General features: G+C 59.0%; 1 protein-coding gene across 1 annotated transcript in view; it reads left to right on the forward strand.

The window, feature by feature from the left end:
* Nucleotides 1–15,239, forward strand: part of AHDC1 (AT-hook DNA binding motif containing 1) — a 64,584-nt gene that overhangs the window by 47,845 nt on the left and 1,500 nt on the right. The window contains exons 4-6 of the mRNA XM_049617672.1: nucleotides 603–714; nucleotides 850–887; nucleotides 1,273–6,189. Coding sequence (XP_049473629.1) covers nucleotides 1,347–6,146 — 4,800 coding nt within the window. The 5' untranslated portion in view covers nucleotides 603–714; nucleotides 850–887; nucleotides 1,273–1,346 and the 3' untranslated portion in view covers nucleotides 6,147–6,189. The remainder of the gene's footprint in view (nucleotides 1–602; nucleotides 715–849; nucleotides 888–1,272; nucleotides 6,190–15,239) is intronic.

A 15,239-nucleotide genomic window follows, 5' to 3' on the forward strand; every position in this document is an offset into this window, starting at 1 on the left:
CATTCATAAGAAATAGTAAATATTTTCTGAAGCATGCCTGTGGGCCACGTGCTGATCCGGGTGTTGGATTGGAAGTGCCTTCGTGGTTCTCACCACCTTCCAGTAGATGGTTTCCTCACCTGTAAAAGAGGGGATGATAATCACACTGATCTCAGGTTTGCAGGGGGCTTAGATGAGATCACCCACAAAAAGTGCTTGTTAGCCCATCGTCTGGCAGCAGAGAAAGTATCCCCAGAGTGTGAGCTTTTATTGTTGTTGACTCCCTGGTATGATTGTTAAACCTCTGACCTGAGGCACTCTTCGCTTTTTCTTTGCAGCTCTTATCCCAGTAATAATTAAATCAGTTATGATTATGTGATCACTGTTTGTCTACCCGGTCTTTGTGCAAAGTAGGCACTCCATAAATAATGAGTATATGAATGAATGATGTGACTTCATCTCTGAGCCTCCATTTCTTCATCTGCAAAATGGGGTTATTAATAGCCCCTACCTCACAGGATTTGTATGAAGAATTAAATGAAACGATGCCTGGACAGCTTCCAGCCCAGCGCCTGGCGCGCAGTAGGTGCTCACTAAACCTGAGCTGCGGTGGTCCTTTCCAGGCGCTGTCCACGCCCCGAGGCCTGGGCTCAGGCCGAAGCTGCTCCCCAGCACCCCCAGCTGACAGCCAGCAACCGGCAGAGCCCCCAGGCACGGGGGCCCTCTCTCTCCCAGGTCAGCCGGGTGTGTGCACTGGAGGGAGCACCGAGGGAGCCGGGGGTGGTGTGCGAAGACTGGGCCAGCGGGCAGCGGTTGGGCTGTGGCCACCAGACCATTCAGATCCTCTGTTGCCTGTCTTGTTGTCTACAGAGATCTCCAGTGTGACAGCCCAGGCGGCAGAGCCGAGGGTGAGTGGCCAGGCTTCTCCTGGAGTCCTGAGGATGGGGGCAAGAGGGAAGAGGTCATGCCCTTGATAGGATTTCCTGGCCCTCTGCGTAAGTTTGATCTGGAGTGGCCGCCCCAGTCTGCCGATGGGCTTCCCTCTCAAAGGCAGGCATCCTCTTCTCCCTGAGCCCATAGCCGGCATCTGGAAGTGGGTGAGCTGTCACTCGGTAGAACTGGGACCCCTGAGGGGTTCATGGTGCATGGGGTAGTTTGGGAAGGGCTGGGAGTCAACGGGACGTTGGGCTTGAAGGGACTCATGGGAGAGGTGCAGGGGTTCACTGAGGACGTGGGAAGCTGAGAAGGTCTTGGGCATCGAGTGAGGGCTCTCTTGCCTGTCCTGCCCGGCAGGTCTTGGTCCCGGCTTCTCGCACCCTCATGTCAGCCCCGGCCCCGCCCGGCGGCCCGCGGAGGACAAGGTCAGGATGCGTGTGAAGCCCCAGGGCCTGGTGGTGACTTCCAGTGCCGTGTGCAGCTCTCCTGACTACCTCCGGGAGCCCAAGTACTACCCCGGCGGCCCCCCTACCCCACGGCCCTTGCTTCCTACCCGGCCCCCTGCCAGCCCACCCGACAAGGCCTTCGCCCACACCTTCTCTGAGAACCCACGCCCACCCCCACGCCGGGACCCCAGCACCCGGCGCCCACCAGTCCTTGCCAAGGGGGACGACCCGCTGCCCCCAAGGGCGGCCCGGCCCGTCTCACAGGCCCGCTGCCCCACACCCGCGGGAGACGGCAACAGCTCCCGACGTCGCTGGGACAACGGGCGGGTGAACCTGCGTCCAGTGGTGCAGCTGATTGACATCATGAAGGACCTGACGCGACTCTCCCAAGACCTGCAGCATAGCGGTGTGCACCTGGACTGCGGTGGCCTCCGACTCAGCCGCCCGCCTGCCCCGCCCCCTGGTGACCTTCAGTACAGCTTCTTCTCCTCACCCAGCCTGGCCAACAGCATCCGCAGCCCTGAGGAGCGGGCCACCCCCCATGCTAAGTCCGAGAGGCCCAGCCACCCACTCTATGAGCCTGAGCCCGAGCCTAGGGACAGCCCCCAGCCTGGTCAAGGCCATAGTCCCGGAGCCACGGCCGCGGCCACCGGTCTGCCCCCAGAGCCTGAGCCAGACGGCCCTGATTACTCAGAACTTGCTGACGCCGACATCCTTAGCGAGCTGGCCTCCCTAACTTGCCCCGAGGCCCAGCTGCTGGAGGCCCAGGCCCTCGAGCCACCATCTCCTGAGCCAGAGCCTCAGCTCCTGGACCCCCAGCCCCGCTTCCTGGACCCACAGGCTCTAGAGCCGCTCGGGGAAGCTTTGGAGCTGCCACCCCTGCAACCTCTTGCTGATCCTCTGGGGCTGCCAGGCCTGGCTCTCCAGGCCCTGGATACCCTGCCCGACTCCCTGGAGTCGCAGCTGCTTGACCCTCAGGCACTTGACCCCCTGCCCAAGTTGCTTGATGTCCCTGGCCGCCGTCTGGAGCCTCAGCAGCCCCTGGGGCCCTGCCCACTGGCTGAGCCCTTGCGCCTGGACTTGTGCTCACCCCACGGCCCCCATGGGCCCGAGGGTCACCCCAAGTACGCCTTGCGGCGCACTGATAGGCCAAAGATCCTGTGTCGCCGGCGGAAAGCTGGACGGGGACGCAAGGCAGACGCTGGACCAGAGGGCCGCCTGCTGCCCCTGCCTATGCCTACAGGGCTGGCAGCTGCCCTGGCCGAGCCCCCGCCGCCGCCGCCTCCACCACCTCCTGCCCTGCCGGGCCCAGGCCCAGTCCCAGAGCTGGAGCCAGAATCTTCCCAGACTCCAGTAGCCCCTACCCGCAAAGGCAAGTGCCGGGGTGTGCGGCGCATGGTGGTGAAGATGGCCAAAATCCCTGTATCACTGGGGCGGCGGAACAAGACCACATACAAGGTGTCATCCTTGAGCAGCAGCCTCAGTGTGGAGGGCAAGGAGCTGGGCCTGCGCGTGTCAGCCGAGCCCACCCCGCTGCTGAAGATGAAGAACAATGGACGGAACGTGGTGGTGGTCTTCCCGCCCGGGGAGATGCCCATTATTCTTAAGCGTAAACGCGGCCGCCCTCCTAAGAACCTGCTTCTGGGTCCCGGCAAGCCCAAGGAGCCAGCGGTGGTAGCGGCTGAAGCGGCCACCGTGGCAGCGGCCACCATGGCCATGCCAGAGGTGAAGAAACGGCGGCGGCGGAAGCAGAAGCTGGCATCTCCCCAGCCATCCTACGCAGCAGACGCCAATGACAGTAAGGCCGAGTACTCTGACGTCCTCGCCAAGCTGGCCTTCCTGAACCGCCAGAGCCAGTGCGCTGGGCGGTGCTCACCCCCCCGCTGCTGGACACCCAGCGAGCCCGAGTCGGTACACCAGGCACCCGACACCCAGAGCATCTCCCACTTCCTGCACCGTGTGCAGGGCTTCCGACGGCGTGGTGGTAAAGCAGGCGGTTTTGGTGGCCGGGGTGGGGGCCATGCAGCCAAGGCAGCCCGATGCTCCTTCAGTGACTTCTTCGAGGGCATTGGCAAGAAAAAGAAAGTGGTGGCAGTGACAGCTGCTGGCGTTGGGGGTCCCAGCCTCACCGAATTGGGGCACCCACGCAAACGGGGCCGGGGGGAGGTGGACGCCATGACTGGGAAGCCCAAGCGCAAGAGGCGGTCCCGGAAGAACGGGACTCTGTTCCCAGAACAGGTGCCTAGTGGCCCAGGCTTTGGGGAGGCAGGCGCCGAGTGGGCCGGGGACAAGGGTGGCGGCTGGGCCCCTCACCATGGGCACCCAGGCGGGCAAGCCGGCCGAAACTGTGGGTTCCAGGGGACCGAGGCCCAGGCCTTTGCCTCCACTGGACTAGAGAGCGGGGCTTCAGGCCGCGGCAGCTACTACAGCACAGGTGCACCTGCGGGTCAGACCGAGCTCAGCCAGGAGCGCCAAAACCTCTTCACTGGCTATTTTCGCTCACTGCTCGATTCGGATGACTCCTCCGACCTCTTAGACTTTGCCCTCTCAGCCTCTCGCCCCGAGTCCCGGAAGGCATCAGGCACCTACGCAGGGCCCCCCACCAGCACCCTGCCCTCCCAGCGGGGCCTGGCCACCTTCCCCAGCCGGGGAGCCAAGGCCAGCCCAGTGGCTGTGGGCAGCAGCGGGGCTGGTGCGGACCCCTCCTTCCAGCCCGTCTTGCCCTCTCGCCAGACCTTCCCACCAGGCCGGGCAGCGAGCTATGGGATAACTCCGGCCACTTCAGACTGCCGGGCAGCCGAGACCTTCCCGAAACTGGCTCCCCCACCTTCAGCTGTGGCCCGCTCACCTACCACCCACCCACCCACCAACACCTACCCACCCCAATATGGCGGCTACGGGGCCGGACAAAGCGTTTTTGCCCCGGCTAAGCCCTTTACGGGCCAGGACTGTGCTAACAGCAAGGACTGCAGCTTCGCCTACGGCAGCGGCAACAGCCTGCCTGCCTCTCCCAGCAGCGCCCACAGCGCCGGCTACGCCCCACCGCCTACTGGTGGCCCCTGCCTGCCACCCAGCAAGGCCTCCTTCTTCAACAGCTCTGAGGGGGCCCCCTTCTCTGGCTCAGCCCCCACACCCCTGCGCTGTGACAGCCGGGCCAGCACCGTCTCACCCGGCGGCTACATGGTACCCAAGGGCACCACCGCCTCTGCCACCTCTGCTGCCTCTGCCGCCTCCTCCTCCTCCTCCTCCTTCCAGCCCTCGCCTGAAAACTGTCGGCAGTTTGCGGGGGCTTCTCAGTGGCCTTTCCGGCAGGGCTATGGAGGCCTGGACTGGGCCTCGGAGGCCTTCAGTCAGCTCTACAATCCCGGTTTCGACTGCCACGTCAGCGAGCCCAACGTGATCCTGGACATCTCCAACTACACGCCGCAGAAGGTGAAGCAGCAGACGGCCGTGTCCGAGACCTTCTCCGAGTCATCCTCCGACAGCACCCAGTTCAATCAACCGGTCGGCGGCGGTTTTCGGCGTGCCAACAGCGAGGCCTCGAGCAGCGAGGGCCAGTCGAGCCTGTCCAGCCTGGAGAAACTAATGATGGACTGGAATGAGGCGTCCTCTGCCCCCGGCTACAACTGGAACCAGAGCGTCCTCTTCCAGAGCAGCTCCAAGCCGGGCCGTGGACGGCGGAAGAAGGTGGACCTGTTCGAGGCCTCACATCTGGGCTTTCCATCGTCCGCCTCGGCCACTGCCTCAGGCTACCCGTCCAAACGGAGCACCGGGCCCCGGCAACCACGAGGTGGACGGGGTGGTGGGGCCTGCTCAGCCAAGAAGGAGCGAGGTGGTGCAGCAGCCAAAACCAAGTTCATCCCCAAGCCGCAGCCAGTCAACCCCCTGTTCCAGGACAGCCCGGACCTCGGCCTGGACTACTACAGTGGAGACAGCAGCATGTCGCCACTGCCGTCCCAGTCAAGGGCCTTTGGTGTGGGTGAGCGAGACCCTTGTGACTTCATGGGACCCTACTCCATGAACCCGTCCACCCCTTCTGATGGCACCTTCGGCCAAGGCTTCCACTGCGACTCGCCCAGCCTGGGTGCTCCTGAGTTAGACGGCAAGCATTTCCCGCCTCTGGCCCACCCACCCACGGTGTTTGATGCTGGCCTGCAGAAGGCGTACTCACCCACCTGCTCACCCACACTGGGCTTCAAGGAGGAGCTGCGGCCGCCACCCACAAAGCTGGCTGCCTGCGAGCCCCTCAAGCATGGGCTCCAGGGGGCCAGCCTGGGCCACGCAGCTGCAGCCCAGGCCCATCTTAGCTGTCGGGACCTGCCACTGGGCCAGCCCCACTATGACTCCCCCAGCTGCAAGGGCACAGCTTACTGGTACCCGCCAGGCTCAGCTGCCCGCAGCCCGCCCTATGAAGGGAAGGTGGGTACGGGGCTGCTGGCTGACTTCCTGGGCAGGACGGAGGCCGCGTGCCTCAGTGCCCCGCACCTGGCTAGCCCACCGGCCACGCCCAAGGCCGACAAGGAGCCACTGGAGATGGCCCGGCCGCCTGGCCCACCCCGTGGCCCCGCTGCTGCCGCTGCTGGCTATGGCTGCCCACTCCTTAGTGACTTGACCCTGTCCCCTGTGCCGAGGGACTCGCTGCTGCCCCTGCAGGATACCGCCTACAGGTATCCAGGCTTTATGCCGCAGGCGCATCCCGGCCTGGGTGGGGGCCCCAAGAGCGGCTTCCTGGGGCCCATGGCGGAACCTCACCCTGAGGACACATTCACCGTCACCTCCCTGTAGTGCCAACTGAAGTGCCGACTGGACCTCGAGGTTTTGTTCCTGGGTGAGTCTGGGGATGCGGGTGGAGTGGGCGGAGGCCTGGGGGGGGGGGGGGGAAGGATGAGGACGTTAGAGCTTGGACAAGGGGAAGAGGTGCAGTGATGAGCAGGAAGGATTTAAGGACAAGCTCAGGGACCCGACAATAGGAAGCTGGGATTCAGGAAGGAGTCTGGGATTAGGTGTTGGGGACGGTCTTCAGGAAGAGATGGGGTGCTTGGGTGGGGAACCCAGCATGAGGCTTGGACGTTGAGTTACTGAAATGGTTGGAGAACCCTGGACTGGATGTGGCCATCTGGTTTGGTTCATCAAATGTTTATCTTCCTTGTCCAGGCCACCTCCTAGGCGGGCACTGCCTGAGTCCCAGGAAATACCTACCACTTGACCTCTCGCAAGGGAGGGCATGTGCAGGGCCCTGTGGGAGATGAGCGAAAGGTGAAGCAGGGTGATAATTAACTGCCAGGGCCCATCCAAGGTACGGCCCCTGCCAGCCTCCCACACTTCTCTAGGAGCTTCATTTAGTCCGAGCTGCAGTCTGGCAGGGGTCAGGCCGAGGGTGTGGTCACTATGTCTTGGTCACACTCTGCGAGGGCTTTTTACAGAATGGCCTGAAGTGTCTTTCCTGGTCCCTCGGGGTGCACCCAGAGATTATTTGTCAATATCTTCGACCTGAGGTGGGCTCAGAGTGGTCAGAGGCAGGCGGGATAGGGATCCAGAAGTGGAGAAAGGTTGCTGGGATCCTGCTGTGCCTGACAACCCGCACCCAGTGGGTCTATCCCCAGGCAGGATATTTCCTCCCTAGAAGAAACCAGTCCCTTTCCGGAAGCCGAATGCTTTTCCAAGAGTTCTGCTAAATTTCGCTAGATGTTTAGGCACCGTGTCCTCATTAGGTGGAGTCAAAAATTTTAGTATTCTTAAGATTTTGTTTAAGAAAAGGAAAATAAACGAGGGGGAAATGCCTCCCAAATGGTAAAAAGAGACAGGGTTGGAAGAGTCATTTTCTTGAAGCACAACCAGCTCCAGAAAGACAGCCACAGCTGGTCCATCAGATCTTCACTGTTTGGACAACAGACCCGTCACCAAAGTGGCTCAGATGTGGTAGGTGGTGGGGAAGGGGACTGGGGGCCTGTCTCAGCCCTTCACCCTCCACCTCTGCTGCCACCGCAGCCTCCTGGGAGTGTCTCTTCCTGGAGGAGGAATAGCAGGGCTCCTGGAAAGTCCCATCCCTGCTCTGGGGAGGCCATTCGAGGCCAGGGTGACTCAGGGTCCTGAAGTTGTGTCAGTGGAAACTTATTATCCCCTTTCTGCCTGACCCCACGTCCCTTGGTGCCCAGAGGTGGCAAAGGGCAGCACGCGGGAGTCAGGCGGCCTGGAGAAGGACCGTTCCCCAGTTGGCCATCAACTTGCTGTATGTCCTTGACCACGCTTTTACTCCCTCCAGCTCTGGGCCTCTGTTTCCCCATCTGTTCAAGAAATTTGACTTTGATCATCTTTTAGGTGTTCCAACTCTGCATGGCATAGACAGTGGACCAACTTTTTTTTTTTTTTTTTTTTTTTTTTTTTTTTTTTTTTTCCTAATGAATTCAGGCCAAGATTAAAATGGCCTTCCATTCCCCATGCGTCTCACTGCAAGCAGCAGTGCTGCAGATCTGAAGCAGGCCAGGGAGAAGCTGCTTAGGGTTTAAAATGTCAAACTCTTGATCCTTCTCACTGGAGGGGAGATGTCTCATGGATAATCCAGAAATGTGAAATAATCCAAAAACCGTTCCTCCTGGGCTCTGGGTGGGAAAATAAATGAACGTGGGGGCTGGGTGTTTGAGCAGGTCACAGCTCAGTGAGATACATAATGGAGCCATCCAGTGAGGCCTGAACACAGGAGGAACTGGGATGCCATCCAGCCCCACATTCTGGCCACGCTCCCTACTCAGGGCTGGGAGTTGACAGCACTGTCCTCAGACTGATGCATTCAGTTGCTCCAGAGACATCTGTCCAGCACCCACTGTGACCCAGGCATTGGGGGGGGGGGGGCACCACAGTGAACACCACAGAGGAGGTCCTGGTCCTCAGGGGGCTTCCAGCTTAGAAAGAAGGACATTTGATAATCATTTGGTAACGATTGCTGTACAAAGGACTGCAAAAGAGGAAAAGGTAGGAGGCCGTGGGAGCCTGCACCAGGCTGACCAGATCCTGAAGCTGATGCCTGAAGGGGCATCAGCTAGACAGGGAGTGGGAAGAACGTTCTGGGCAGAGGGAACAGCGATGGGTAAAGCCCTGGGGTAGGAGGGAGCTCAGATTTGAAAAACTGATAGGAGGACAGTAACACTGACCGAGCAGGCAGGGCAGGCAGGGCATTGGAAGGAGTTTGAACTATATTCCAAGACCAGTGGGAACCATTGAGGAGTTCTCCGCTAGAAGGCGCCCTCCCAACCCCCCCCCCCCCCCCCCCACCGAGCAAGTATCAGGAGTAGTGGTTCAGCTCAGCCTCACATCTTGAGCCCCTCGATGCCCGTCCCAGTACCAGGCATAGGGGAAGCAAAGCAGACACGGCTCCTGTCCTCAGAGCTCAGCATCCACCCCAGGAAGCTAAAACCAGTACCTGGTGGAAAGTGGCAGGTGCCCAGACGTAGGGAGAAACAAAGCTTATGTACCAGGAAGGTGGGTGGTAGGGTCAGAAGTCATCTTTCAGAACTTCTGGTGAAAAAAGGGGCACATTATCTGTGCTGGGGCCTTCATGCAATGCTGCCTCGCTGACCCTTCACAGCAGGCCAGGAAATGGTTGCGCCCTCCCCCTGGCACCCCATCAGATTATCGAGGAAGCAGGTGCAGCTCTGAATCTTGCCAGGGTATCCACAGTTAGTGAATGGTGTAGTCAGGATTTGAACTCAGTATTGCTTCCCCAGAACCTGGGTGCCCTGCCATACCACTCCCCCTCCAGCCCATGCCACTGAGTCACCATCCACCAAATGACAGATTGGACACTCCCTACAAATGTTTCTGGGTCTGACATTTTAAATGGATTTTGAGGTTCTGTGGAAGCATTTGAACTTGACCTTGAAAAATAGGCAGGATTTGGACAGCCAGAGACTTGGGGCGGGGGGGGGGAGGGCATTCCAGGCAGAGGGAACTGTGGGCAAGGGGAGGTCACACCCCACTGTGAGTTAGAAGAGGAAAGCTCAGGGGAGCCAGAGTTGGAAATGTGGGACCCCCTTGGTCAGAGAACTGAGCTGGTGGGACAGAGAGGGAAGGGGTAGGGGGTGGGGAGCGCTTGGGCCCCATCTCCAGTCCCTTAGATGGAAAGCAGAGCCAGGGAGACTGACTCCACACTGGGCCCTCATGACTGAAGATCAGCCCTACCTAGACCCTGGGGATGGGGATGGGATCAGGAAGGGCCCTCCAAGGTGCTCAGGAATGTCAAGTCCCCCTGTCCTCCCTATTCCCTCTCAGGCCTGGACCTGAGGCCAAGAGAAATGTCACAGGTCTTCCAAGGTTACACCAGCCTGGGGCCTGACCAGAGCAGGAAGCAGTTTCCAACCAAGGCCACTAAGCCAGCCAGGGTCAGGAGGCATGCCCGGACCTGGGCCAGGCCCCGGCTGCTCTGTGCTTTGTCTCTCTGTGTCTTGAAACCTCAAGAGGTCGCTTGATCTTGCCTCTGGCTCTGAGCAAGAAGCCCTCACGTCTGGGGTCAGCCGTCTCTCCCCGGCCTCTTGCGGGCTCTTTTTCACACTGTCCTCCCTCCCATCCTATTTCTTGCCTCTCGCACAGCCATTTTCAGGCCAGGCCTTCTCATTCTGAGCCCTCATTTCCTGGAAATATAATCTCTCTGTGAACATGCTCTCTCATGCTCCTCCTCCCCCATTTCCCCACATCCCTGTGGACCCGGAAGAACCTGAGGGGGTGAGGCCCTGAAACGGGAGGATCGTGGCAAGGAGCATGCGTGTAGGTGCAGACCAGCCTCCGTGCAGGGCCTGGTTCCATCCCTTACCAGTTGTGTGACCTGGTGAGTCACATCACCTTGCTGCGTATCTTGTAGAATTAATGAGATTACCCCTGAAGCCCTTAGCCCGGTCCCTGGCACACAATAGGCACGTAGCCAGTGGTTGGTAAATGAGTGGATAAATGCTTCCCACCAGCTGAATTCTGTCACCCAGTCTATGTGACACACACACACACACACACACACACCTCTGACCCTTTCCTCCTTGCTCCGGACTTTGTAGCCAGGCTTCCTTCACCTGCTGTCCCTGCTGTCTCCTAGGAAGGATTTTGTATCTAGTGTGGGTTTGGGGCCTTTGGTGGGAGGCTGTGAAACAAACACCACCTAGTTTTTGGCCAATTCGTCCCTGGAGAGGGGAGTGGTGCAGAGACAAGGTAAGTCCCAGGCTCCACCCCAAGGCCTCTGAAGCCTGATGGGCAACGGGACCCAGACTTCTAAATGACCCAGGTCAGCTAGACACGCTTCCCATGCGGTTCTTCGCACCAGTCCCCTCTCTCAGTGCAGATCATCTGAAAAAGATAGCCTTGTGACTTTGTAATACATCGTGGTTTTTTTTTCTCCCAGCAGATTTTCCATCTTTGTCATCATGACTTTTGCTGCCATAGTGCCCTCTATGCTAGAGGGCAAGGGGACGTAGGTTAATTCTGTGTTCAACACACACGAGCCAGCCACACCTGCCCTGGGCCAGGTATTGCATCTGGTGCTGAGGATACCACTGAACGAGACAAGCAATGTCCTGCCCTCATGGCGTTTACAGCCTATAAACAGGTGTTCATTGAAAGCCTCCATGTGGGCATCACTCTCCAGGGCAAGGACTGAAATAGTCCCACCGGATATACCAGGGGCCGCCCTCCTGAACCATGAGCAGGGCGAGCAGCAAGAGCTTCCTGGAGGCAGAAAATGGGTCTTGAACAAATTTGAGGCTCCAGAAGCTGTAGCCTTGGGTCAGTGCAGCCGGTGCCTGCCACAGCTCTGCCCTGAGTCCTGCCCCCAGCCCGAGTGCATTCTCCCCTTTGTGGCCACCAAAGTGCTTGTTCAGCATTTCTGGATGCATGGTGTCTGGAGCCCCCTCCCCACCCCCCAAATATTTACTGGATGAATTAATTCAAGTCCATTTGCTCCTGTGACTCCGTTGCTTAACATCTTTTGATTGCATCCTCTCTCCAGTCTTACAAAATAAAGGCCCAGCTACCTAGCCTGGTATTCCAGGTAGTCAGGTCTTTTTCGTCTCTGACTCCTCACACACTCTCCCTTTCCAGCCCTAGAATGTGGAATTAGGAGGGAGCTTTCCGGGGCGGCCTTTCCCCAGGGTACCCTGTGCCTTTCCTCTGGCTGTCCCTGGCCTGGGCTGCCCTTTCCTGCCTACCATCCATCTCCCACCTGTCAGTTCCTATCTTTCATTCAGACATCACCTCCTCCAAGAAGTGTTCCAGGATCCTTCCCAGGCGCACTTAATCTCCAGCCTTTTATGCATCCATGACAGCCCTTCCTGGGAATGTCCTCCTTATCACGTCCTCATCGGCTCCTTTAGACTGGCTGCTCGTCTCTGTGCATGTTCCCTGCCTTCCCTGATGTCTCATCGTGCCTGGGACGTTGTTTTTTGCCTTGAGTCAAAGAGGAGCATGTACAAAACAAAACAAAAAACAAAGAGGAGCATGTAGACCATAGAGAATTGAGAGAGGGAAAGGTGAGCACTGGGAGTCGGTAGGAGACCATCTCTCTCCCCCTTGCTGTCCTCACATAGGTTCCTAAGATGGGGCAGGGGAGGGGTGTATGAATAAACCAGTCTGAACTCTGCAGGCTAACTAGGTTTTTGGAGTTCTCCAAGTACAACCCCGCCCAGTTTACAGACAGGGAGGGGGACTCGCCCAAAGACACAACAGCCACCCTAGCAGGAAGCATGGAATGACAGAGCCAGGAGGGGCCCTTGGGGATCACTCGGTCATGTGCCCAACATATACGCATCGCTAGTGCCCGCCTGCGGAGTCACCTCTGATCAGGAAGGCAGAGAGTACGGGTGTTGGGTGTAGAGCCTCCTAGGACTGGTAAGCAGTGTGCAGCAGCAAGGTGGGAGATACACACAAGCTTGGTGGGTGACCATGGATACGAACCCTATTTGGTCCCCATAGCCTCCCCCTCTATGCCCAGCAGTAGAGGAAGTGGGGAAAGATCCCTAAGGAGAGAATGGCTGGCAGAGCCAGAATTTAAGGAGTGCCTATGGCCACACCATGGATGGAGTGCCTATGGTCACTAGATTTTGAAAAAAATGTTCTGGAGTGGGGAGGAGAGCCACACCCACACCCTACAGCCGGTCCGTCCCGCCAGACTGCCTCCCATCTGTCAAGTGTGGTCTGAGCCCCCAGGGAAGCAGTATCCTCTCTACATTTGAGGGACTCACAGGCCTGACTTTGCCTGAAGATGTCAGAGGGGTTGCCTTTGGGCAACTGTGGTTTGCCTCTGACCCCTTTTCTTTGGGGCCTGAAGATCTCTTCCATTACCTATTCAACCCCCAATTTTACATAGAAACTGAAGCCCAGAGAGGGAAAGGGCTTGCCCTGGGTCACACAGCAAATCAGTCTCTCAAACTTCCATGCATTCTCTGTGCCTTCCGCTCCACTGCCTTGTTTGGTGTTGAGACCCCCTCCTGGAGGGCAGAGACCAGAAGGTGGAGGTTAGACCAGGGCTCCCAGCCCGGCAGTTAGTGGGTGTGAATACATGTCTGTTGGTTGCTTAAACGAAAACACAAAACGTGTGCTCCTTTGCGGGGAAGAGCAGCCTGGACAGCCTGATATCTACATGACCTGCAGCACTGTGAATCCCTGCTCCACTATCCCTCCATGCTCCCGGTGCCAGCCCCTACTGACCGGCAGAGACCATTTCATGCCTTGGCACCTCAGACGGTAAAACTGCTAGAGCGCGAGGACTCAGTGGAACGTGGTTCTGCAGTTGTTCAGTATGGAGGCACTAAAAGGTTAAGTCTCATGAACAATGGCTGGTGTCCTGGGGCGCCAGGTGCATGCTGGCACTGGGGATGTAGAGGTACCACACACAGGTCTCTGCCCTGGAGGAGCGTGGAAGGGAATGACAAGTGCACCAGTAGCTATGGTAACGGGGTGGTCTAAGGAGGCGTCCTGGAGATGTGCAAGACCTGAGCTGGACCTTGACATGCTGATTGGACTTACACTGGTCGTCGCTCTGGCATTGGGTCGGCACATATTCTTGACGCCGGCATGTGCTGGGCGCTGCGCTCAGCAGTGAGTTGAAGAGCCATAGTCCCTCCTGCCAAAGCTGGGTTGGGTGCCCCCTCTGTGCTCCCTGAACCCCACCCCCACCCCCACCAACGGCTGCCTTTAGCACAGCCCCCATCTCCCGACATTTGTAAATTGCCTGCTTTGGGGGTCGGCTTTGCTTCGGTCTCTGCTCTGTGAGCCCCGCAAGGGCAGGGGCCAGATCCGTCTCCTCTGCTTTGTCCCCAGTGCCCAGCACAGGGCCGCCTGGCATGGCAGCATTAGTTCTGTTTTGTAGAAGTCAGGGTTCTACATGGCTACAGCATCCTCCCTTCTCCCCGCTCAGGAACCTCTGGTTTTGATTCTCTCCCCATCCCCCAGATTCTGGCCCAGTCCCGAAAGCTGGGGAGGGCAGAGGGAGGAGGAAGGTGAGACAGCGAGGGCTGAGCCGAGGGGTGAGAAAGCCTCCCTGCTGCCTGGCCGCCGGCACCACGGGAATGGTTCTGGCAGGAGCTGCCTGCTGGGCTGAGATCACCATGGAGACCTGGCTTGGAGAGGGTCACTGGCAGTGGCTAAGGGCCGGAGGGGGCGGGGGTGACAGGGATTTGTGCAGAGGCTCCCAGCCTGCCCCGGGGCCCTTAGGGGGAGCAGAGAAGACTGGGGTTTGGTATGGTCCACTTGCTGAGTGGTTTGGAGCAGCTGGTCCTGAATCTCCCCCTCACTTGTCACCCCAGCACACTATACGCGTCTCCCCAACGGCGGTTCCTCAGCTTGCCAGCTGTTCCTCAACTGCAGTAAGGCTGCCCTACAGATAGGTACCCCCAGGCCCCAGCTGAACCCACCCGTTCCCCCAGATACAGTAGTCCTGTGCCCTCGTGGATGCCCTGCTTATCCCTACAGCTGTTCCTGTTTGTCACCCTAACTGGAGAACTGACATCCATTCCCAGCAGCACCCCCTGCCCCAAGAGCTGCTCTCCCACCGTTCACCCTAGTTCTAACACAGCTGCCCCCTGACAGGCGCACCCGTCCCCCTGCGGCTGATCCACCACCCTCCCTCACTGCAGGGGACCTGACGGGCTTCACGGGCTGCAGCTCCTGCCCTTCCCCTCCCGCCTCTGCTTGCTGCCTGCCTGGGTGATACACCGGGATGGGGGCTGCCCCAGCCTTGTGAGAGCCCACCTGGCTCCCCTGGCCCTGGGGGGAGTCCTGGCAAGTCCAGCCTCAGGACAAAAGTCTTCCCCAGGGCCGACTGCCCAGCAGACAGCAGCCGAGGCTGAGCAGAATTTAAATGTGGCCCTGTTGCGAAGGGAAGCCAAGAAAGGACAAGGGAGGAAAGGCTTTCTGTGGCCGCCTGTTTCCTGCAGGGGTGGGGGAGGGAGGACGGCCCGCTGAGGGGTCTTAGAAGGCAGTTTTAGAACCCCCCACCCCTTATTTCTGGTGGGATGGGTCACTCACCAAGTGTGGGATGGGAATTTCAGGGCTCTGCGAGGAGGCCCCCAGAACTCAGAAAGTGCCAGGCTAACGACTGCCGGTCTTGAGAATAACCCAGCCCATCCCTGTCCCTCTGGGCATCTTCCCACTTAGCCCCAGCAAAACCTTGGGTTCTGAATGGGGAAGTCTGGAGAAGGGGTACTTCAGGCCTCCAATGTCTAGTGATCGTAGAGACTGGGAACTTGGGAGTTTCTGAGCCTCAGGAGGGCGAGGGGTACAGCCAAACACTGATGGTATTGTGCTGGGCAATGTCTTTCTTCCTTTATTCAGACAGACTTCCTCCTCACCTCGAGCCTCTGTAAGGAACAGAATAGCATTGGCGGGGGGGGGGGGGGGGGGGGGGGG

Source organism: Panthera uncia (genome assembly GCF_023721935.1).
Source record: "Panthera uncia isolate 11264 chromosome C1 unlocalized genomic scaffold, Puncia_PCG_1.0 HiC_scaffold_4, whole genome shotgun sequence".
Taxonomy (NCBI): domain Eukaryota; kingdom Metazoa; phylum Chordata; class Mammalia; order Carnivora; family Felidae; genus Panthera; species Panthera uncia.